The sequence below is a fragment of the Lepisosteus platostomus genome, chromosome 4 (assembly GCF_059453375.1).
Source record: "Lepisosteus platostomus isolate fLepPlt1 chromosome 4, fLepPlt1.hap1, whole genome shotgun sequence".
NCBI classification, from domain to species: domain Eukaryota; kingdom Metazoa; phylum Chordata; class Actinopteri; order Semionotiformes; family Lepisosteidae; genus Lepisosteus; species Lepisosteus platostomus.
Genome location: NC_142614.1, coordinates 18881665 through 18905507, shown reverse-complemented (window position 1 = coordinate 18905507; position 23843 = coordinate 18881665). Strand labels below are relative to the sequence as shown.

Here is a 23843-nt window from a genome sequence, read left to right as displayed (position 1 = left end):
AAACATTTAGTCAATACATAGAATCGGTCTACTTTATTTTTGTGAAAACAAGCCTGCATATAGTGATGAGGTAGAATGATCATAATGTTCTTCCTTGTGAGATTGTGACAAGTTTGTATTTGAACCAATGACCTGATCTGCTGCTGGAAAAAGTGTTAGTGGGACTAGTAGGGGGCGCTAACCCTGCGGTCTGCGTGGGTCCTAATGCCCCAGTATAGTGTTGGGACAATCTACTGTAAAAGGGCACTGTCCTTTGGCTGAAATGTAAAACCAAGGTTCTGACTCTTGGTGGTATTTAAAAATCCCACGGCATTTTCTTGAAAACCCTAATGTGCTGGCCAAATAGTCCATTGGCCTCTACTAATCATGCACTCCTAATAAGCTTCATCCATGAACTGGCTTAATTCCTCTGTTCTCCTCCCCACCGATAGCTGATGTGTGGGGAGCGTTCTGGTGCACTATGGCTGCCGTCATATCATCCAGGCTGGAGTTGCACATTTTTGGTCGTGGAGGGGAGTCCCTATTACCTGTAAAGCACTTTGAGTGGAGTGTCCAGAAAATAATTATGTAAGTATAAGCAATTATTCATTATTAATATTAAAGCACTTCATATCATCCTTCAATCTTGTAATATTGAATCCTTGGTTTGTCCAGTAAGATGAAAAAACAAAACTATAGAAACAACAATATAGCACAATACAAGACCTCAAACTACAAAAGGCCATTCTACAAGGAAAAATAAGTTTTCTTTGTGATTTAGTGGCCCAAATCCTTTCACCAATGTCCAGCTTTCAAAAACCAACTGGAAGAAACTCTGTAATATTTGCACTAAGTAACAGGACTGTCAATGCCATTACACAATTAACAGTTAAGAATTTTACACTCAAGAAAAAAATGATCAATTTCCCACTAATATCTAAAAACTAGCTTTTTGGAAACTACTGTTAGTAAATATTGTAGAGGACTCAGTGGAACTCTCTTCAGCCAGGTCCACTGCTGTCAGGCTTCACTAAACTGAGTGAAATCAAACAAATCAGACAAAGGGAAAACCTTTCTAATTTCTAACACGGGAATAGCAACGTGCTTAATTCAAGCTTCCCAGCATATGTAGTCCTAAAATATTCTTACAGCTGCTGTCAAAGTCTCCCTGAAGTATTTTCTCTTGCTTTTTGCAGATGAAACACCTCAAGATTATCATTTAAATGAAGCATAAAAAACTTTAAAAAGTTTATTTAAGTGTCAATCAAAAAAGGAAAAGATCAAGAAATATGATTAAAACAAGCAGAACAAAACATTTTGGGTGTTCAAAAATTTATACAAGTGCAAAAAACAGCCAAATCCTTTTGACAGGGTACATGGGAATGTTTTCATTGTGAAACACACATTCGCTCTGCTAGAACACATTGATAAAAAATTTCCTTAACAACAAGTTACACTTAATGTCCATCTGTACATTTTCTGTATTAGTCAAAAAAGCACAATAAGGTCAAAGGAAATCCATTCATCGAAATGATTTGAAGGAAAACTGTAGACTGCTGTATACAGTACATTGGCATGTTTCATGCTGAATTATTATGCTATCAAGTCTTCTAAAGCCTATTTCTTTCTGAATTAGATTTTGAAAGGTTCTCCAATTTTAATGCAAATGCAAAATGGAGAGATCTTTGATGCTGTGAGATGAGAGCTTTTAAATGCGTAATGCAAAACAAAGATCTCATTAATAATAACTACTCTTTGAAGAAATTGAAATAACCAGTTACATTTTTGTTCAACCTTTTTAGCAAACTAGCAACTTTTAAAACACAATGACTTCTGAAGCACTATACTCCAGTGCAAAACACATTTTAATTCCAATTACAGCTAAAACTCCAAAATCATGTGAAAACAAAAACATTGCATATTTGAATTTTCTTCCAGCAGATCTCCCCCTCTACAGTTTTACAAATTACATTAATCCAAACCAACAGAAAGTTTTAATTAGGAACACAGATTGGGAAAAAAAGCACCTTTTATACACTCGGGAACAATAAACTGTGAGGTGATTTAAGAGGGATACACTAGGATTCTATGTAAACATTCGTGAAGCATGAGCTTGCTATGAATTATGCTTCTATGGGAGAAAACATCAAGGCCATCTGAAAATCCTGGAATGGGAGACAGATGACACAGGAAAAAAAATTCTTACTGACACTCACCTGCACAATACTTTGTCACTTATCACAGGTGTGACAGTCACAGAAACGCAACTCCTCTGTATCCTAAGGGGCAAGCACAGTACCTTCCTATACACTTACAATGAAGAGTTTAAATGACACTAGGACTACGTGCAGGGGAGGTCTGCATCAAGAAGTCCGAAGGGAAGTCCACAAAAAATAGGACATTATGCCTCCGTATTTGGCAGAGGGCTTATTTCCTAAGGCACAGCTTCAAGGTGTTCTGTACTCATTTCAGAAGAGGTAGAAGGGAATTGAAATGGAGATCAGTGGAACTTCTAATACATAGATCATATCTGTGGTTTTAAAAAATAATAATAATAAAATTCTGCTATATTGTTAAACTGTGCAATTCGAATGACTGATTTGGCCTAAAACTGAGCTCTGATCTGCAGTGCGTAGCACAACAACCTCTGCTGGTGATAGGTATATCACATGCACTATATAAAAGTAGTTCACAGCAACAGAAAACATTTCTCGTTCTACTGAAAGTGAAGACTGCTTTTCTTCAGTACTGTAACATCTGTTTTACTTATATACTGATGCCCTTGATCACACAACTGTCAGTGCTTCAGAAATGTACTCTAACAGACAGAAGAAACTACTCCAAGATAAATTAAGTTAGAATATAGAATCCGGAAAGACCTTAAGGAAGTAACATCCTCCTGTTCTCAAAGTTTTGTATGCGATAACTCTGTCTGAAGAATATATGCAAAGCGATAATTAGATATTGAGCCAAAGTACCAGTGAAACAGAGTTTAGAATAATGAAGAACAAGCTAGATCACCTTCACCCAAAGTCTCTTCACCATCCTTTGATTCCTTCCCAATCTGTTGTGTGCACATATCGCAGATTCTGCATGACATGTAAAAACCCTGCATACAATTAAAACTGAGAGCAGCCCCGAGAGCAGCGTGTGGGGAAGTGCAGCTTAACTCCTGTAGCTGGGCGAACGGGGCGCGGGGGCGCCCTCATCGCGTGCGGTGCTGGGCACGCTCATCAGCTGGCCGGCGTGCATTCTCTCGTTGACCCGCAGCGGGCAGCCGTCCTGCAGCATGCGCATGGCGATGCGCGCGATGTTGCGGGAGTCGTCCAGCCCGCAGTGGGGCCGGCCCTCGTACTTCATCCCCAGCATCTCCAGCATGGTGCTCAGCTTGGTCCGCGTCCTCGGCAGCTAGAGAGCAGAGAACCAGCACGCTCGTCACCACAGGCACCCCGCGCGGGGTCAGGGGTCAGACAGGAAAAGGGATGGGGGGCAGTACTCTCTCTAGTCAGCTTTATACAGGGCCTTTGATGATAGCACTCTCAGGCCCACTTGTTCTTTCCGGAAGTCAAAGGCATGGTTATGGGAGGGCCGGGGGCTCAGATCCTGACTGGACTGCTGCTATCGTACCAGCTGACCTCCGCCGTATTCCCTGCTGTGTAAATGGGTCTCTAGATCAAAGCTGTGATCAAGACTTTGTTCTCAAATTACTTACCAGGTAAAAAAAAGCAAATAAAAAATGAGAAAGCTAAAAGCAGCATGCATGCATAAAGGGGTAAAATATGTATTTCTGGAAATTTATTTTGACTAGAAACAGGGAATATAAAGTTAAAGTAGTGTATAACACACATCCATTCTGTATGTTTTACCCTTTACAAGTCTTTTTTGTCTTATTGCATATTACCTAATATAACCAAAGTTCGCAAAAATGCCTCACAGTTGGTCTGTCAGCCAATTTATTTTCCAGCAAAGCCTGAGTGTGTGAATTTAAGGAAGCAGCTGATAAAAGCAAGAAAAGAAATTCACCACAAGATGAGCCTTAAAAAAGACCAAAATGTTAAAACTCTGTTTTAATGAATCCACTTACCTTGTAGAAGTTCCCGTAGGCTTTGCGGATATTGATCCATTTCTTGGCAAACTGGGGATACCGGATGCGACTTATACGGCACTGAATGTTTAAGAATTTACTCATATCCCAAGCCCTAGAAAAAAACACAAATAGCAACTCAACACCTTTTGTAGACTACACTTACAATCAATAAGAACAATCTGCAAAGGACGCTAGTTTACTAAGATACAGCAGCTAAAGGACACAAAAAAGTATTTTTATTTAGGCTTTGGCTAATGCCAGCTAAAACAAGCTCTTACTAACCTCCTGAACACAAATATATAAAAGCCTGGAACCTTGACCAATATGTGTTGGAGATATCTGTTCTTTCTAAAGTATATGATCACCTCATCTTGTCAGGCCGTAAGTATGACACACAGACTGGGTTACAAGGTATTCCAGAGCACTGCTGTTAGCTCTTCTGCAGAAGTGGTGATTAAAAGGAGCATACCCATCGGTCAGGACTGCGTATTTGTATTTTGTTCCCAGCTCCTTGCTCTGAAGCCAGTCCACCACCTTCTGCAGAACAGTGGGGAAGGTATCTGCTCCGTCAACAGTTTTCTGGGGAACAAGAAAATCATTTCAGAGCTCGAATAATAGTTTATTTTCAGCGCAGTAAAAGACATAGAAAAATCCTGTTCTCTAAAAAAAAATGTAACCTGTTCTTTAATGGAAAAATATATTTTGCCTTACCTGTGTGATTCCTGTTAGTTGGACACAGAAGTCCGAAAGGTTTGTATTAATTTCAGGTTTTACATACTCCTGAAATGTATCTTCCTGTGTAGAAAAACAAATTATCTGAGTAAAAACCGTGGAAAATGAGACATAATGTACCACTAAATTTGGTTCACAAGACCTGGTCCAATTGGTTATAATTTGGTTAACACACCAGTATGAAAAAAAGGTCGGAAACTCTGAAAATGGTACAGGGTTGATACCAATTACAAATCTCATTCAACATTTTAAGAGCTGAAACAAATGTAGAAATGATGAATTTCTGTTTTCCACTTTAGATAATTAGCCTGTGATAACTAAATTCACCAGGACAAAATCAGAAGGCACAAGGTCTGTTAGACCCAGGGCTGGAAACCACTGCTTTAGATGGACTGTAATTTAGTACCAACTTCCTTTTTCTGCAATGGCACATAGAAGAGGTGAGAAAATAGGGATGTAAACTGTATCACAAGCAGTCGAGTTATTTACATGCTAGGAATTTTGAGACCATGTCAGAACGTCCTTGGATGTGCTCTTTAGTCTCTGTAACTTCCTTGTTTACTAAATTAACATTTAATAGTGGAGACTGTGTACTGTCTTCAGGCATGTAGTGATCATTTTATTATAGACATACTGATGTGCTCCGAAATTGTTCTGTACTTTGGAAGAGGAATTATTAAGATTTATTACTTATAATATTATTTAAGAAATAAATGTGTATATGCATACATTTCTTCTTCTTCAACGGTAATATGCAAGGAGCAGTCTGCTGCTGACCGACCTTGAAGAGTTTCCGGTCACGCTGCCAGGTGAGTCTCAACTCCAGCACACGGCTTCACTTACAATCTCCAGCGTGTGAGTGTTCACGAGCACCATGGGGAACTCGATGATCTCGTGGAGGTAATCTGGGGGGTTGTTCTCCTCGCACGTGGCTTCAAAATCCACCACGCAGATGTAGTCGTAGTACGTGTCGGTGCTGCTGTTCTCCGTCACCACGGCCTGCATCAGCTTCTGCTTCTTGTAGTAATTTTTCAGCCTCTTCTTTAAGACGTCCTTCGCCCCCCTGAGTGACAGAGCCCAAGCACAAGAAAGGGGGTTGTGACGCTGCCTGCACCAAGGATTAGAAGAGCTACGTCACCCCCTTGCCCCCAGGACACGTGACACTGCTGGGTGTGGGGTAAAACTGTTGCAGTTGCCGTACAGAAGTCACCATGCTCATAGCCTGATCTCCCACAAAATAATAATTCCTTGTGTTTATACAGCGCTTTTCTGGAAATCTACTTAAAATAGGCAAGGGGAACTGTGCTCCACCACCACCAATGTGTAGCCCTCACCTGGATGATGGGATGCCAGCCATAGTGCACACTGTACACTTACCACACACCAGCTATCAGTGCAGAGGAGAACAGAGAGATAAAGCCAATTCAGAGAGGGGTATTATTAGGAGGCCATCACTGGTAAATACCGGGGGGGGGATCTGGCCAGGTCACCTGGGTAACACCCCAATTCTGTGGGATTTTTAGTGACCTCTGCGAGTCAGGATTTCAGTTTTACGTCTCATATGATGGACGGTGCCACTTTTTTTTATTTACAGTATAGTGTCCTCATCAATATACTGGAGCTTAAGGACCCACACAGACCGCAGGGTGAGCGCTCTGTACTGGTCCCACTAACACCTCTTCCAGCTGCAACCTTAGTTTTTCCCAAGTAGTCTCCCATCCAAATACTGGCCAGGCTCACACCTGCTTAGCTTCAGTGGGTTGCCAGTTGTGAGCTGTTGGGTGACATGGCTGCTGGCTAAAAACATGTCAGTGCATCTGTGTTCTGCGAATATTTATACATTTTATTTTGTCTGTTTATCTTCCTAACTACTGTAAGGTAAATAGAGTAATTATCATTAAGAGGTAACATTGTTGTTAGTGTTAAGGTAAAATAATAACAGGCAAATGTTTCAGATTTCAGGACAAACTGGAAAGTTGTAGATGTAAACAAAAGGAAATTTTCAGTTTACAAATGTTCACCTTTTTGAGGACCAATTTACATAAGTAAATATATAAATATAATAATATATAATATAAATGAAGTACTTCATTCAGATCCCTTGAGTAAAATTCCAAGCTGTACAAAGGGGTATAAATGTCAACAGTTCTGAGGAGCAATGGCTTGCACTGTTTCCTACACAGAGCCAAGTTCTCACCTGGTTTCCAGCTTTAACTCGGACAGCTTTCTGCGCAGCTCGTCTTTGTTCATCCTGTTGATGTGTCCATTGGCAAGCGCGATCTCTTTGTAAACAGGATTGCTGAACTCGCCTCTGCTGGCAGCAGGGCTGTGTGCGTCGTTCTCTGTGAGGCCACTCGGCATGCAGCTGGGCTTACCCTGAAAGAGCACGTCATTAGCAGGCTGCACTCGGGACACGCAAGAGCAGCCGAGACCTCAGTCTGCTGGATCACAGAATTCATGTGGCCTTACTTCAATGTTCTCACCCATCCCACATTTCCACAGGTAATGTATACTGTATCAGTATACAGAGAACACTTTTTTTCCCTTGCAACTGGTGGTTTGGCACAATTGCGCTGTATAACTGCTACTTAGAGGCTTGAAAACGTAAGCAGGCAAGCTATTCAGCAACAGAAGAAGCCTTTAATCCCAATTTATAATAAAACCCAATCTACAATAACTCACATTGTCATTCTTAAGGGTCATATTTGTTCACTGATATAAGTCCATTGCCAGTATGTATTCAGAAAGAATGATCTGATTATTCTCCAAAATGTGTTTGTCGGTACTACTGTACAAATGTATTCTCCAGGTCAGTATACTATGTCAGCATGTGGACTTTCAGAAAGTAACCGATACAGAGCTTTTGGAAATGTTTTAATTCTTTAAAAATATTAGGAGGAACCCCACCTCACATATGTCCCAGAAACATAGGAGAACATTGTAGTTGTTCAGCTTTGTTAACCATAGTACTCCATTTAATAGAATTATCAGATGCATTATTGATCATCAAAAGCATAGATTTGATATGGGGTTTTCCTTTAATTAGCTGTTAGGTGTCCTTTTTAGTTTGACTTCTTCAAAATGAATTCTCCAGCCAAACGATATTGAAAATATCATGATGTGAAAAAAACTTCACCTGGTTATCTGTAAAAACGAGGTAAAATAATAGTACATAAGTACTGTATTTCCATACTTTGGTACTTCGATGTAACCAGTGCCTTTATCTCAACATTGGTCTTTCTGGTCATTAATTCGAAAACTAAGGTGGAGATAGAAAAATTGTTATAGAACAGACTGCAGTTGTCCTGTTGTAGAATGTGAACAACACAATTTTGACACTATAAAACGAGAAGCCTCGTCCGATTCTACACACAGAAGTAAAGTTAGTCATATATCGACACTGTTGAAAATCACGGAAACACATCCCCCTGTCACAAAAACAAACTTGTGGTGTTAACGTTACGTTAATGCAAACAACTTAACTATATCCGGTCTCACCTCTTTGCAAACACATCAAAACATAAGTCTTTGCTCGCCTGGTACTACTGCGCTTTTTCGCAGTTAAGTAAAGTTAATAAAAAGGAAATTATAGACAACTAAAATTTATTTTTTAAACCGGAATCTCTCTTTAATTCAGGTATTCCCTCTCTGGTATAAATGGAAGTAAACGAACACTAATATTCAAAACAGATCATTCTTACATGAGCAGAGCTGTCTGATCCATTACGCTGCGGCTTGTTTTCGTCCTGAAACTTCACGTTCTCCTTTTGATCCGCCATTGTAACGATACCGACATGAAGACCGTTATTTCCACACGGCGCCAATCCTGATATTTTCTGACGTACACGAATTAACTCAGTCGGCGCCCTATTCCCGAAAGATACCTCTTCACAACAGTGTCAAACACGGCACCTCATTTATGTATTGTTATTTAACCATTAACTGAGAGGATACTCATCTTCTATACTGATGGTAACTAAACTGTGATAACTACTTCGACTTCTTAATCGGCATTCACTAGTAAAGTAGAAATCACGTCAACAGTGGTTTAGAATAATAACAAGCGCAACATTTCAAAATGAGCTCCCCTACTCCAAACAACGACTGCTTCCGTTTGCTTGTCTGAGGTGACATCCTGGAACCAACGGAATAAAACTGAAAAGGAGGTTATGTTATTGGGTGCCTTCTAGCGTCAAGGAGTACTCATTACTATGAACTTCTATGAAAAAGTGGTGCGTCCCGTTTAATACAATTCTTAAACTGTTAAAAGAAAAAAGTAAACTATTTTCCAAGGAATGTATATTACCTGATATCTTCTTTACGTTCAAACAATTATAATCAAATAAATTCTTCCTTCAGTAAAATTTTCAGTAAAATACATCCAAGATTTTGAGATGAATGTTAAATGAGAATGGAACTATATAATTACTAGCTATGATGATAATAACAATTATAATAATTGCTTACACTTATATAGCACTTATCTGGACATTCCACTCAAAGCGCTTTACAGGTAATGGGGACTCCCCTCCACCACCACCAATGCACAGTATCCACCTGGATGATGATACAGTCATTAATTTATTTCCCAGCATCTTCAGATACTGGCTTCTGAAGAACATAAGAATGCAAGAAGGGTAATCAGCTTATCAGAGATGAGTGCTTATCTGCTTCTGAGATAAATAACATTAACCTGAAAACATGCTCATCTTTATGTTCCTGGTCTCTGTGAAGAGCTTGATGAAGAGGTATCAGTTCATAATAATATGATACATTTTTCAAAACCTTTTCAACACTTCTGAGAACCTTCATAAACTCATCCTAAATATTAGAACATCATTAAATCAGTGAAGCCCAGCAGAATGATGGCAATATGAATTGATGAAATGATGATAAGGGGATAGGCTGGACAATCATTAGGTCACTCTATAATGGATAGACTTCTAAAATATCATGGTTCTGCTTTAATCTAGGTATATCAACTTCTTAATAAAAGCAAAATACTCCCTGAACTATATACTATGACATTTTAACAGCAGCACCTTGAACTTTGAGTTGTGGATTATTGTACAGCCAAGGAGTGAGTTATTTAAGATTCTTCACATTGGCTTTCATGATAGTGAATCAATGCTGAAGAAACTCCCAGAAAATTAAATGAATCAGGGCAATATTTGACCTTTTAATTCAGGGATGACCAAATCTGGCCCTCAAGGGCCATTGTACAGTGCATTTGATAGGTCTTTAATCCCCAGCATTTTAAGAGCAAGGAAAGGCTCTAATTTGTTAGCATTTGTTATTGCTTTTCATTTTCTCTCTACCTTGATGACTTAATTAAACCAATTAAGTGAACAATAATGTAATCCACAATTTGAAACAACCATTACCAGGCCCGGACTTAATTAGAAAGTAATTGAAATGTGCCTCCAAAACAGGCAGGAACTGAGACAATCTGGAAACTAAGTAGGTTTCTGCTTATAATGCTTATAACAAGCACCTTTGTTCTGGTTAAGCCTGTCAGGAATCATCACCAATAATTTGGTTCTCTAAACAAAAAGTAGATATCTCATTCAAAAGTAATACTGGCTTTTAGATAGATACTTTATTGATCCCATGAGGGAAATTGCAGTGCAACAGCAGCTTAACACAGACAATACAGCAACAGTGTAACAAAATGACACAATAATGCAACAATACAATAAATAAAATTTAGGAAAGTAAGGTCAACTGGGAGTGAAAAGTAAGAAAGACAAAAGGTTAACAACCCCACATTTTTTAAAAGCATCATAGGACCACAGCAGATCAAGTGTTCAGGAATGTATTATCTGAAGGAAGATTTCACAGCAGTCAGTATATTAGAGCATTAGTTCAGAAATAAGGATTCAGAAGGTAGAGTGCCATCTACTGGACAACCAGCGTCAACTACAATTAATTGTGAATGCATTTTACAAAATTGCAATGCTGCCTTTCTGCATTAACAGGAGCTAATCCGTTTTGACTAATATCCAAAGAACTTCTATTTTGTTATTCAAACTTGTAATTTAATGTCTGGAGCTACATACTATATTATGTTTCAGTAGAAAGGTAAGAGTAAGATAAATTGTTCAAACGTAAAACCAAAGTCCTGACTCTCTGTGGCGTCCTGGCCAAATTTCCCATTGGCCCTTACCAATCATGGCCTCCTAATAATCCCCATCTATGAATTGGCTACATTACTCTGCTCTCCTCCCCACTGATAGCTGATGTGTGGTGAGCGTTCTGGTGCACTATGGCTGCCGTCGCATCATCCAGGTGGATGCTGCACATTGGTGGTGGTGGAGGTGAGTCCCCATTACCTGTAAAGTGCTTTGAGTGGAGTGTCCAGAAAAGCGCTCTATAAGTGTAAGCAATTATTATTATTAATTAAACCCTTCATGCAACACAAAATAACTCCATTTTAATCTCACAATTGTTAGAATCACAACACTTGTAACCTTAGGCCTGTACTTTCTGTGTAATCCAGTGGTTACTTGCAGCACCAGTGACTTTGCCTCCATAAAAAGTTGTTTAAGTTTAAAAACCTTCTTTTGTTAACAATACTGTATGTCCTTGAGATTCTGACATAATGCATAGACAGCAATTAGCTACAAATTATGTTGTTGATAACAGAAAGGAAAGTCATCCAGCTACTGGAAGAGGGGGTGGTGTGAGAATGAGAATTGTAAGTTCTGTTATCTGGCTATAAAGAGAGCTGTACCAGGGGAACAGGCAGAGAAAGAAAAAGAGAGAGAAACACCTTTTCTTCCTCTCATGCTGCCTTAACTCCAGCTGAAATAGAAGCCTGATGAGCGCTTCACCTCTGTAGCCCGGACTCTGATTCTTTTCCCAGTCTCCTGAAGAGGGGTTATCCTCACCCATGTGCCTTCACAAGACTGGATTGCAGGGTTTTTTTAAACAACTTAAGCAGAGAGAACAGTCTTAAATGTGCCATTTACACAGCAGATGCTTGCTCACGGACATAACTGCTAAAGTACACTTACTACAGTATGTATTTCTAAAATATTTATTTTAAACTGAGCCCACAAGACACAAAATAAATACCAAACAGTCACTAGCATCTGGCTTCTCTCCATAAAAAAACACTTTCCAAATGTAATGAGTTAACATCCCGACCACAGAGAATTGCTCGTCTAAATATTTAAATAAGCTATTTTAGTGGAGAATGCATTTGTGAGGCAGCAATCCAATTAATGAAAATGGAAGACAGTTGTTCAATCACTAAATGACAGGAGGAAGCTTGTGATAACTTTTAGGAAGTGAGGCCACATGCCAAAAACTAGCTATACGGATGTTAATTTGCAGAAAGTAAATGGCTAGTGAAGGATTGCTAGGCAGCAAAAGAGACAGTGCACAGTTAAAAGGTTACTAAATAGCAATCAATTCATTGTCTGCAGGGAATTGCCAATTGAACATACAGATGAATTGAGCTAATGGGACCCATTACTATCAATTCTACTCTGTTTAAGGACACATTTTAATTGAATCTAATTGAATTCAGGCTCTCACTCAATACAGCTGAGCAGACAAACTAAACTTTCCTTATTTGGTCAAATAAGAGGCAGACCCAAGGACTTAACTTCAGTGCCTGTTCATCCTATGAAATACACAAAGCTTGATCTGTTTCATGTAGCCAGAAATATTTGATTATAATTCATAATGCACCATCTGTGTAATCAATAGCACATACATCTGATGAGCCAATTTCAAAAAGGTGTCTTTCAGTACTGTGTATTCGTAAACTGGATCTGCGGTTTACTCTCTTGGTGGTTTTGATGCAGTTGAGGATTTAAATGCTGCAGCCAACAGACTGTGATTGGCATTTCTTCAACATCACAGATCTGGCATCTCACACAGCCCAGTTTAGCATTCACACCTCCAATATTTATATTCCTGGCAGGCAAAGCCCCCCCAGTCCTTTTATTCTGTTAAAAGACTAATCCTTCAGTATTTAAGTAATCTTCAGCAGCTGAGTCAGCTAGACAATTTATATATAAAAAAAATTAAAACTAATCTCTAGCAAAAAAAAAAAGGATTCTCCATCACTAGCCTATCACACCACGTTGAAGGCATCCTCCTTACTGGAACACCGCACCAACACATGAAAGGTGGAAAAATACAATTTCAGCTCGATAGCAAGTACGGCTCATAAAAGATTTAGGCATGCAATGTTAAATTCATTTTAGGCAAGATGATAAAAAATTGCAGAATCAGATCACTTCATCTGCCCCACCGTTCCATCAGTAATGCGCCATATCTGACATCTGACAAAAACTAAACCCATTTATAGCAGTGTAATGAAACAATTATAGCACATATTAGAAGTTAAGATAATTAAAAACAAAAGGCCTCCTAAATAGCACAAAAGACAAATGACCTTGTTCAAAGCATAGTGTGTGCCCTGAACAGTGGTAGCTCAAGCTTTGGCTGTGTCAGCTCTGTAAACAGCAACATTCAACTGGCCAAATGCTTTTAAGTGTTGGGGCAGTGGACTCAGTCAGTGTATCACTGGCTTACCGTACAACAGTAGTGACACCCGGACAACAGCAGGTGCTTGTTTGCTTGTAGTGCTCGAAGACAGAGGTGTTCCACCCCTCTAATTTGTGCTAATTCAGCTGTAGGGTAATGTACAGCTCATGATAAGTGACCAATGTGTCTTGGAATTCTACTAGTAACAAAGGCTATGTTGAAGACTCTACCCACACCCCCAATAAGATCCACTTCAAAAACTAAGCTGTACTACATTGAGACCCCCCACCACCGGATTTAAAAACAAAGTTGGAAAAGGTGTTTGTAAATTCAGGATTGAAAACATTTCTGCAGTACAAAAATACTTACAATCTGTTCATTTTCTTACAGCCATCAATTCAGGCAGTTTGTCTGGCGAGAATCAATGGACCACACCACTTTGACTTCTAACAATATTCAGCTACAGCGTGTTAATTTGCGAATGGTTCCACAAACTTCGCCTCCGAAGTTCTGAAGGTTCCCTTCCAAGTATTTATGGAGCACCAGCCAGCCCTGCATGCAATCTAGCACAAACTGCACAACTGATCTGATGGAATTTGATAGTGGAGGAGTTGCACTGGCCTATGAGAAATGTGAGAGGAAAAAATTAAAATAAGGGAAACCATAACCTACTCTCACCCCCTTTTCTTTTGATGACCTACACCACGCATCTAAGTCAGAGACAATACAGACTGGACTGCTTACAGAGTTCCACCCCTGCAAGCATTTACCATAACTCATTAAAATAGCTGCCATCCTCAGCAGTTCTTTATAGTGTCCTCTGCTTAGTTATCTTCTTGTTCATTGCATGAGCCCGACCTTTGTCCACTGGATGCATTACCTGGTTGTGCGGATAACGTCGACGCTTTCCCACAGGTGTTAAGCAATACGCAGCTTTTAGAGATGGATAAACCCTGATGAGTTGTGCCCTTCGATGCCCAGGGGTGAGGAGCTCTGCTGCAAAGGGTCAGGGCTTGCCTCAGACAATTCTCCACAAGCCTTCTTTAACCCATCACATCAACAAATGCCTTTTAAAGAAATAGGACACACAACACATCTCAAGCTTCTCAAGTGTACCAACATCAGAGAAAGATTATTAACAAAACCTTTATTAAATATTTTCTTTTTTTTACATGATAAAACAATCTTTTTTTTGAAAGCACAAATGAACTCCGACATCTCTGAAATTAAAGTGCATTTTCCCACCCCATACAAAAAATATCCCTACGGTCCTTTTGATCATAGCTTATGATACAAGGCACTTTAAAGCACAAAAAAAGCACATATTTTGCTTGAATACACAACTGCAAGGATGCAGATGATGACATTCTGAATTGAGGGAAATTTCTACTAAAGAACATTAAATTCATTTCACACTTTTGACTGTGTTCATCCGACACCCCCACACCCCCTCAATCACTGAACAAGTTGGTGAGTTTGCAACTAGTCTTAGTATGTGGTGTCATTTTATTATTTTTTTTTACAGTGTACACTTCAGGCCCGTTTGTACATAACAAAACCCTCCAATACCAACCACATTGCAAAGATCAACATTATGCTCGCTTCTTGGCTGTCTGAACGTTTCACACCACAGAAACAAAGGATGACTCAACCTGCTTAAAACGACCTCTCCTTCACAGTTGTTAGTGGTCAACAGGCCTCATCAGCTCTCCGTTTGTGTACAATAGTGTTATTGATAGTTTAAAGTGCAGGGAGAATTCCAGCATTTTCATTGGTTTCAACACTGACCGCCAAGAAAAGAACAAGCACCTGATAGCTCTCCTGTCAAGGAGTCACATCTCAGATTTTTTTTAAACATTAATGCTTTGAGATACACAATACAGTTCAACAACAGTTTAGGAGGAAGCACAGACAGTTCTCATACTCTATACTATCCCCCACAACAATGAGACAAAAAACATGGCAGTCAGCATGATAAAATATTTCTCCCAATACATATTTCTTTTGCATAAAACTACACCAAAGGTCACTTGATGACATTCAAATCAGCAAACAATGACAATAAAACATACAGAACACAAAAATCTACAGTGTCATTACCCCCTGAAAGGTTCCCTTCACATTAACAATGCTAAAAATTCACATTTTCAAGCCATTTCTCCTTTAAAATCCCTTTTTTTTTCTCTGCAAAAGGGTAAATCATTAGCTAGTCTTCAACTGCTTTCCTTTAGTAGACATTTCCTGCAATTTAAAACAATGCATACATTTCAACATTTTAAATGTGACAAAGGACTCTGAAACAATCTAGATTACAAATGTACAAAACCTATACTCTGATCCCTGCTCATTCTGTTATGATATATAGTACAACTATGAAGGGTAAAATTGCATCAGCCACAGTAATTTTAATGTACAGATGTCTCAGATAAGATTTTGTAACTCATCATGAGATCACATTTACACTTTCCATGTTTCAATCTCACTAACACAAAAATTGCACACTGAGAGGCAAATTATGCCAAAACAAAATGAAATCATTTCTATCAGACACCAATAACAGCCTGTAACTGTTATATACATAAATATTCTGTTCATAAAATCCCTTTGAAACCTGCAAAGAAGTCATGAACTCGAAGGGAGAAAATAGATGCAGCTCATTTTCAATGGCCATTATTTTCGTCCTTAAAAATCTTTGATGCAGCACAGGGAGAAAATCGCTTTCAAATTAGGGATTGATATGAAATTGAAATTTTGTGGTGCAGAGTTTTTTGACCTCCCACCTTAGCAAAGAAATGAGAAAAAGGAAGTTAAAAATGCTTTGACTTAAACTACATTTCATGATTTATCAGTAACATACCCACTGAAATCCCTAGTCAAGGGATCATGTAGTAACTATTGGCCTCACAAGACTAGGCTACAGGAAGGTAAAACAGGTAGTATGACAGAGAAACAATAGACAAATGAGTGCAATCGCAGTCATGAAATAAACTGATCTGAGTTCCACAAAGCTCCAAGGATTGAGGCTGGTCCCTTTGTCCAGGCCACATAAACGTGACTAAACTTTAACATCGGGATAAGAAAGCTTGAGCCGTTTGCTTTCTGTCCACAATTACTCCGTGAAAGGATTACTGCTGCAACGCAGTGGATGGTCGATCTTGTACAACTGCACTGTGTAGATCTGCTTTAAGGATATCTATCCCACCATTTGTTCCCACAGATAAACAAGCTTCCGATCTTCACTAATATACCAACAATACTGCATGTCATATCACTTCTGCCAAACCCCCCCCAAAAATCTCTTCAAATAGGTAAGCAGGATCTGATGTAGAGACATGATTTGTTTCCCTTTCTGACAAATCATGAAGGCTGATCAGAAATTACATTTTCAACAACAGGGTAATGGAGCAACTGTACAAGCTGTCAACATGTGGAAGAAATTTCAAATGGCAGAACTACTCCAATGCCTTCCTGTGGTGAATGCTAATTCCAGGCCCACCAAGCTTGCCAAGAAGAATTCCACCCACTACAGCAAACATGTCTGGGAGTCTAACAGACTATAAAGACTGTTTCCACTAAATTCAGCGTAGCCCTCCTCTATGATTGCAGACAGCTCATTCTTGCCAACAATAGCAGCAACATGTCTGAAGCCATTTTCTATAATCCTGAGTATCCACTATTGTCTAGTCTTACATCCACTGACATTAAATATTGGCTTCAAAATGTCCCCGTAATAAATTTAGAAGAAGCACACAGCATAGCACTACAATAGAAAAATAGAAAATGTCTAAAGCTTCTCTTTTCACAATAAGCCTGACAAAAACAAGTAAGGCCTCTCTCTAGAGATATGCTTCCAAGGCTGTCACACTTCAGTGTACGCGCCACAGTCTTAAGAACCAATGTCTTTTGCAACATGAGTCTCAGCAGACAACCTTCACGTAAAGGCATTACTGTCTAGCTGCATTTAAACCTGCTCTGCTCTTTCAAGCTCATCCACAGATTTCTTTGACCCGTTCAAGCAGGTGACTAGATGGCTATCCCAGTTTCTTTTTGCATTTCCCTGAAGATACCTGAAAAAAGGATGCACTCTACTACAAACTGAATCCTGGAGAGCCGTGCGTGACAGCTAGTAGTAAGGTCCAATTTTTTCATAGCCTGCATAGCTGGGCCATTCAGGGAAGATTCCATGTGCACATCTGGGGCTGCCATATAGGTCACAGTGAATCCCCAAGTCCTCTATGGAGCTACTTGACTGGAAACCACCTTTGTCGCCGTTCTGGGAGGAGCTTTTCAGGACTGATCGGACAACCTTGTAGTTTTGACCTTGATTGCTGTCCCAAAAGGTCTGCCCGCAGCATTCATAGAAAACAGCAAATTCAATGCGTTCGTGAGGGGGGATTTTGCTGGGGAGGTTGATCTCGAAGGAGAAAGTGTCCTTGTCGGATCCGGTGTAGGTGTCTTTGACGTACTGGCATTCCACGTCCCTGAAGCTCTTCCAAGTGTCGAAAGTGACACGCATCTTCACGGACTTCTCGAAGGACAGGTTTTTTACCTTCACTGTGCCAACCAAGGATTTCTCCTTCAGCATGCAGTTCTCGAGGCACACGCAGTCAACTTCCAGACGCTGACGGAAGGCCAGGTAGTCTGAGGAGGGCTGGGCGAAGTCCAGGATAAGGTGATCCTCTTCCATGGACATGTTCACCACCGTATCAATGAGCTCCTGGATATTCAGAGGAATATCAATGTGGTCGTCAAACTCGGAGAAGATCTTGACCATAGTGAGAGCAAACCCCTTGTGGTCAGCGAAGGACACTTGTTTCTTGGCTTTGGACTTTTCCTCCGAGTGGTTGCTGAAGTCTTGCGGCTTCACCTTCAAGATGGAGGTCCGGTGAATGCAAGACCGCAGGGGTTTGCCCAGCTTGGGGATCCTCTTGTAACGGAAGTCATCTCTCGTCAGATACAGAGGCATGGCCAACTCTAGAGGTATGGCAGACTTGTGAGGGAAAAAGCCTAAGACACTAGGGGAAGAGGGGGGGGAAAAATCACATCATAAGACGTAAATAAGAAGATGGATAAAAAGCATTCATACCTATCCCTTAAATGACCTTTGGAGATCATACCAACTTTCCACAACCACAATAAGCCATACAGTAGAGCCTCATAAATAATTAAGTGGTCACTTAGAACACGAGGTTCTAGTGAAACAAAATACACTGAAATATCAAGTGACATGAGAGGCAATAGCAGCTCAACTAACTGAGGAAGAAAACATTTTCTCAGGCTCTCCACATTTATTCAGCTATCGTCTTTATGTGAAGGTAGCCAATGACTTTGAAATGCAACTTTATTCCAGGAACAAACACGAGTATTGTACAGTATATGGTAAGGAGTACACAGAATAAACGATACACTATTGCATTTTGAAAAACATCATAATGTTGCAAGACACCTAGTAGGATTATTAGAAAAATGTAGGGACTGAACAAGAAACAGCAATGTGACACTTAAATTAAAAGCAAGACCGATGAGAAAAAATGTATCAGATGAAAGAAAGAAAGATGAACATTTCAAATTCTTCAAGGACAGGGACTCATATTTTTCTCGACTAAAATAAATCAAATGTACACCTTTCCTGGAACATTAGGTTTCCCAGCAACTTTTGCATTCAGTTTTTTTTCTATAAAAGGGCTTCCCAGACAGCCAATATAATACAAGAGTAAAAAAACTCCAATGCAGGTCCAGAGCTGCTGGTTGAGTGTTTCAACATTACTAGCCCTTCATGTACATCACACTAAATTAGTGGAGATTTGCCCATATCCTGATACGCCCTGCACTACAGACTGCAGAAGGCGACTTTGTGTCTAACGGGGGAGATAAGTCGGTCCCTAGCAACAGCACATTGACATTCTTACAATGGTAACCATGCTTACTCCATGTTCATAGCTGCAGGCTAATATCTTTTTCCACTCACCATTTGTAAAATCGCTCTGTATGCAACCACATGACTTCCTCCCATCCCACCTTCTTAACCCATAACTAACAGGTAAATCTCAATAGTTGGGCTTTCCAATTGCCTTTACCTAACCTACACAGCAATGAAGATGCTCTACTGACAATAGTGTAACATCTGTATGAGCTACTGGCTAGCTAGTTCTCAAGTGTGACAAATGCGGCCATATTCTAATTGTGGCCAGCATTAAGAGGTAACCCAGTAAATTATCACAATACAGGATTAACTGAACAGTCACTGCGAGGTCCACCAATGTTAAAAAGAAAGTATTCCAAAAGCAAGACTGATTAGAGATAAAACATATCAAACTACGTTTTACACCGTCCTGTAGGTTTTCCTGAAGAAGACATGTAATTAAATATCATGTGAACTGAAAAATTTTTAGCACTACCACTTAAGTACAGATTTCCATATTTCAACTAAGTTTAAGAAAAATGAGTGGCAACGTGGTTTGGCGCTGTGGATACCCTCATGAAATCGCAATGATGAAAGTGGGAGGGAGTGACGAGCATCTCTTAGGAGTTGCATTTTAGGTTTTCAAAGTTATTGTGAAAATATTTTATTTTTAAACAACTTCCTAATTGACAAAAGGGGGGCCACTTAAGGCTTAGAGAAACCTTCTGCGCAAACAGGTGTAGGTAAACGTCTTGTGTCTTCATGCATCCGACAGTTACAACACTTACTGATCATACCACTATCCTGGAGGATAACGATCTGCCACTTACACCAGCTTTCAACATAACTTGCATCATCGGTGCAGCGGCATACATAGGATTTAAGTATAAGGTCACTAAGGCAGGCAGTTAATATTTGCCAGCCCAATTTGCTTTGACGCTAAAAATAGCTCCCGAGATACGCTCGCCAGCAGACAGCAGGTTTCAAACGATCGGTTACAGTTTGATTCCGGAAGTTAACAAAACTTTTCACATTTTAAAGCTCAATGCAAAGATGCTCGACGTTCGATCCTTTTTTTTTTAAATTAAAATAAAAATCAAAGTACAGTTCCCTGTGCAAAATGAAGTCTACATCACCCAGGATGTAATCTGTTATAAATCCCCCCCACCCCACAATTTAATTTGTCCTCCAGCTGGCGAAGAAAACGTATGAATAATTCCTTTCCAAAAAAATCTTTACACAGTTTTTTGAAAAAATTGAGGTTTTGTTTCCTTCACTGCACGGAACAACCGTTAATTTTGGCAAACTTCGTGAGGAAGTCCGGCATAGCTACGAAAACTTTAGTAGAATGCAAAGCACGGACGACCCCCCTCATCTTACCTCTCACTAATGCCATCTTTACCAAATAAATAGGTAAAAAAAACAATACTGATACCTGGAGGAGTTCATTTCAGTGTAACCTGGGTGCACGATTAAACGATTACAACTGCGCAAACTTGCAATCCCTGGTCAACACCTCTTCCTGGTTGTTTAAGTTAAAACCATCTTCGCAGGCAAGAGTTTCTCCTTCCGTCAACGAAAAGGAACTTGCGATTCACATACAAATTAATATCGACAACCACCACTTCAGTAGCGTGTAAAGTAGCTACACTGAATTTAAATCACGAAAGGCATAAAAAAATCGTCATGGGCAACAATGCAGGATACTAAAGAGTGCATATAGCTCGCCTATACTAAACCAATTCTAGCTGCATAAGGATGATGGGAAATACCACAACTTGTTTTTTGTAACTTTCAGCGCCGGATACAAATTTGCAGTGCAATTTAGTGTGTACTTACAACTCGGGAGGACCTGCATGGTGTAATTTCTCTAAGTACTTTAAAATGCTAAATATACAATAATTTAGCAACACATTTAGTCAAGATGAAAGAAAATGTTCTGGGGGTTTCATTCACTGAAAACGTGCCTGGATGTACACAGACGGCGTAGACGCAATCGACAGTGACATTTAAGGTACTTGCTAAAAGACCCTCAGATGAATGAAACCATACTATGTAATGAAGACTGCTGCCAAACTTACCTGGTACAGTTCATTTGTAACATCTGCCACAGTAACTCGAGGTGACCTGATTACAATTGCTCATCTCTCTTCAAGCTAAACTTCATTGTCGGCCCCTTTTACGTCGTTACTTGCTCGTTTTTTTCCAATGGCTTCATTTTCCAAACGATGATACATGTGTCACTGCAGCCACAGTGCCCAAACTCTTTCCCTCTCCATGTGCCATTACCATTGTTGTACTGCAACTACTTCGGCATCAACCGGCTTTCTACCAGAAACTGCGTTCACGTGAAACTCTGGCCAGAGCCAATCATTACGTGCCCAATTCGGCATTTGACCAATAGGAAGACGGCCTGGAAGCGAGTGATCCAGGCATGATCACGTGATAAGACCGCCTGGCCCGCAGTAGTATTTTTACCCCAGATCTAAGTCTCCCTCGTGGACAAGTCAAGGGGCATGGTGGAGGTGGAATTTTTTCTCCCCCCCCATTTTGAAAAGATACATTGGACAATGCACAGGACAGAACAAACCAGCTCCTGAAGTATGTAGGTAGCATCCTTACATTTTCCAAGGTGGATTATTTTTATATGTAACCTTTAATGAGTGACTATCTTTAAGTGTTTTGAAAGATGTTCATTCATGCAGCTCTAAAATCAGACTTATGTGCAAGATCCTTTTTTTTTTACTAACAAATAAGATGAAAAATCTGCTAACACTCTGGTAAACTCTTCCTAGCAGTGTTGTCAGTGGACCTGTGGACCTGCAAACAGGGGAAAAAAAAGTTTTTTAAAAAAATCTATCAAATGTCCACAGCTGCATTGGATTTTGCAATAATATAGTGAGGGTTTATGGCATGAATTTTCAAAAAGTTAGATTAGAACAGGTTATATGAAGTGATTTGATTTTATTTGGCTCATGCTCATACACTATGGTTTTGAGTCCCAAAGCAGTCTCAGGCTTTCTCAGTGTGATAAGCAGTGGACATACAATACTCCAGCAGTGGAATATGAAAATCCTAGTTCTGGAGTGGTTTGTAAACTTTTTTAGAATTTGTTTTTTAAAGCTACTTTTTGAAAACCCAACAGTTTAGGAATGATTGTGACTCGGAGGCATTCAACCATAATCCCACAGATGGGAGTTTGCAACAATTGGCTCCTTAGCCAAGCACAGACATCACTTGTCTGAGCCTGCAGTTCAGCAGCTATGCTGTACCATTTGTGGAAATGTTAAACACTTCAAATTTAGAAAAGAAAACCAGAATTTTTGGCAGCAGTGATTTGGCATACTTGGCACACTGACTGCTAAGCAAATAAGTAAAACTTGCTTTTAGCTCAGAGAATTTTAAATGTGGTTTATTAACATGTGGGCTGATTTATATTAATATGAGCAATGAAGACAACTACAAGCAGTCCTAAAAGAAATGATACCTGTAGCTCATACTTTCCCTTTTTGTCATAATGGCCATGCATAAATATTAATTACAAGCGCATGTTTGAATTATTAAAGTATAACAGTAGTTAGAACACTTCATATATTGGCAAATAGCTTTGTTCAAGATAAATGGTAACAATAGATTTGTCTGTGACTGTCATACCTGCTCTTAAACAATGTCATGGGAGTAATATACCTAAATATCAAAGAAACAAAGCAGGTCTTCCACTTGTTGTCCAAAATACTTTAATAATGCATGGAGAAATATAGAATTGACACTAGTGCAATAAAATTGCTGCGTTCAGTGGTTGTGCCTCTCCTCTCACAATTGTTTGTTATTATTGTGCTATACAACAAGATATTGTTGCATATTGATTTCACTCCTCTTATGGTTGATGGAACTTTCTATATATGTGAAGCGAAGGGTATTAAAAGCTCTTTTGTACAGGGGCAGCGACATCTGTTCTAACGTCAGAACAGAAACTAGCTGTCACTCGCACTAAACACCAGGTTGCTGAAAAAAAAAACTAAGCTGGCAACCCACTTACAAGGAAAAAAAGCTAAAGAACAAGAACTCCAAAAGGATGAGTGAAAATAATAAAGACCGAAACAGAGCATTAGATGGGTAACAGCGGTGAGTAATCATTATATCTCATCTCAAGATGAGAATCCAGCATGAATTTGAGGTCTTTCTTTTCTACCAAGGCAAACCAGTCTTGTTAACTGCAGACATCCATTCTCCATTGATGTACAAATAATTACAATAATAATCACATACTTCAATGAATTATGTAGTAGCATTAGCTTTATTTTGTCGCTTGTCTTGTTGTACCATGTGACAAAGCTACATTGTACTGTCAGATTGACGTGCCTGGTTGTGCAATGCGTGGTGATTTTGTGTCACCATGGATGAAGCGGTCTGCTAAATAAATTAATAATGATCATAAATTTTGTTGTGTCAGCTGTCGGGCCACAAAATGCGTTTCTTTGGAAAGGCTTTGTAGGCTTTCTATAGTGACTGTATATCATGACTACAAATCAGTCAGCCTCAAAGTGTGGGAGGAAAGAGTCAGAGGGAGGTGGATGATTAAGTATGAATTCATCTTCTGTACAGAGAAAATGTTCACAGTGTGAATACTAGATACATAAG

At 39.5% G+C, this 23843-nt stretch overlaps 2 protein-coding genes across 4 annotated transcripts; both read right to left on the bottom strand.

Annotated features, from left to right (window-relative positions):
• Positions 1 to 1607: 1607 nt before the first annotated feature.
• eri1 (exoribonuclease 1) lies at positions 1608 to 8921 on the bottom strand. 2 transcript variants are annotated; one of them, XR_015935890.1, is made up of 8 exons: positions 8500 to 8921; positions 6996 to 7174; positions 5642 to 5861; positions 4778 to 4861; positions 4536 to 4645; positions 4064 to 4178; positions 2279 to 3387; positions 1608 to 2195 (listed from the first exon to the last, which is right to left on the bottom strand). XR_015935890.1 is itself a non-coding variant. In XM_088628848.1 (7 exons), the coding sequence occupies exons 1-7, from the start codon at positions 8575 to 8577 to the stop codon at positions 3145 to 3147; spliced, it is 1029 nt and encodes a 342-aa protein (XP_088484974.1). In that variant the 5' UTR covers positions 8578 to 8921; the 3' UTR covers positions 1608 to 3144. The 2 variants fall into 2 exon arrangements, 1 of the variants encoding a protein (XP_088484974.1); XM_088628848.1 differs by having other exon boundaries at positions 1608 to 3387.
• A 5509-nt stretch (positions 8922 to 14430) lies between these two features.
• ppp1r3b (protein phosphatase 1, regulatory subunit 3B) lies at positions 14431 to 21511 on the bottom strand. Of its 2 annotated transcripts, none has more exons than XM_088628845.1 (2): positions 21284 to 21511; positions 14431 to 18315 (listed from the first exon to the last, which is right to left on the bottom strand). In XM_088628845.1, the coding sequence occupies exons 1-2, from the start codon at positions 21304 to 21306 to the stop codon at positions 17424 to 17426; spliced, it is 915 nt and encodes a 304-aa protein (XP_088484971.1). In that variant the 5' UTR covers positions 21307 to 21511; the 3' UTR covers positions 14431 to 17423. The 2 variants fall into 2 exon arrangements, with proteins under 2 accessions (XP_088484971.1, XP_088484972.1); XM_088628846.1 differs by lacking the exon at positions 21284 to 21511 and adding an exon at positions 20638 to 21212.
• Between the last annotated feature and the right edge of the window lie 2332 nt (positions 21512 to 23843).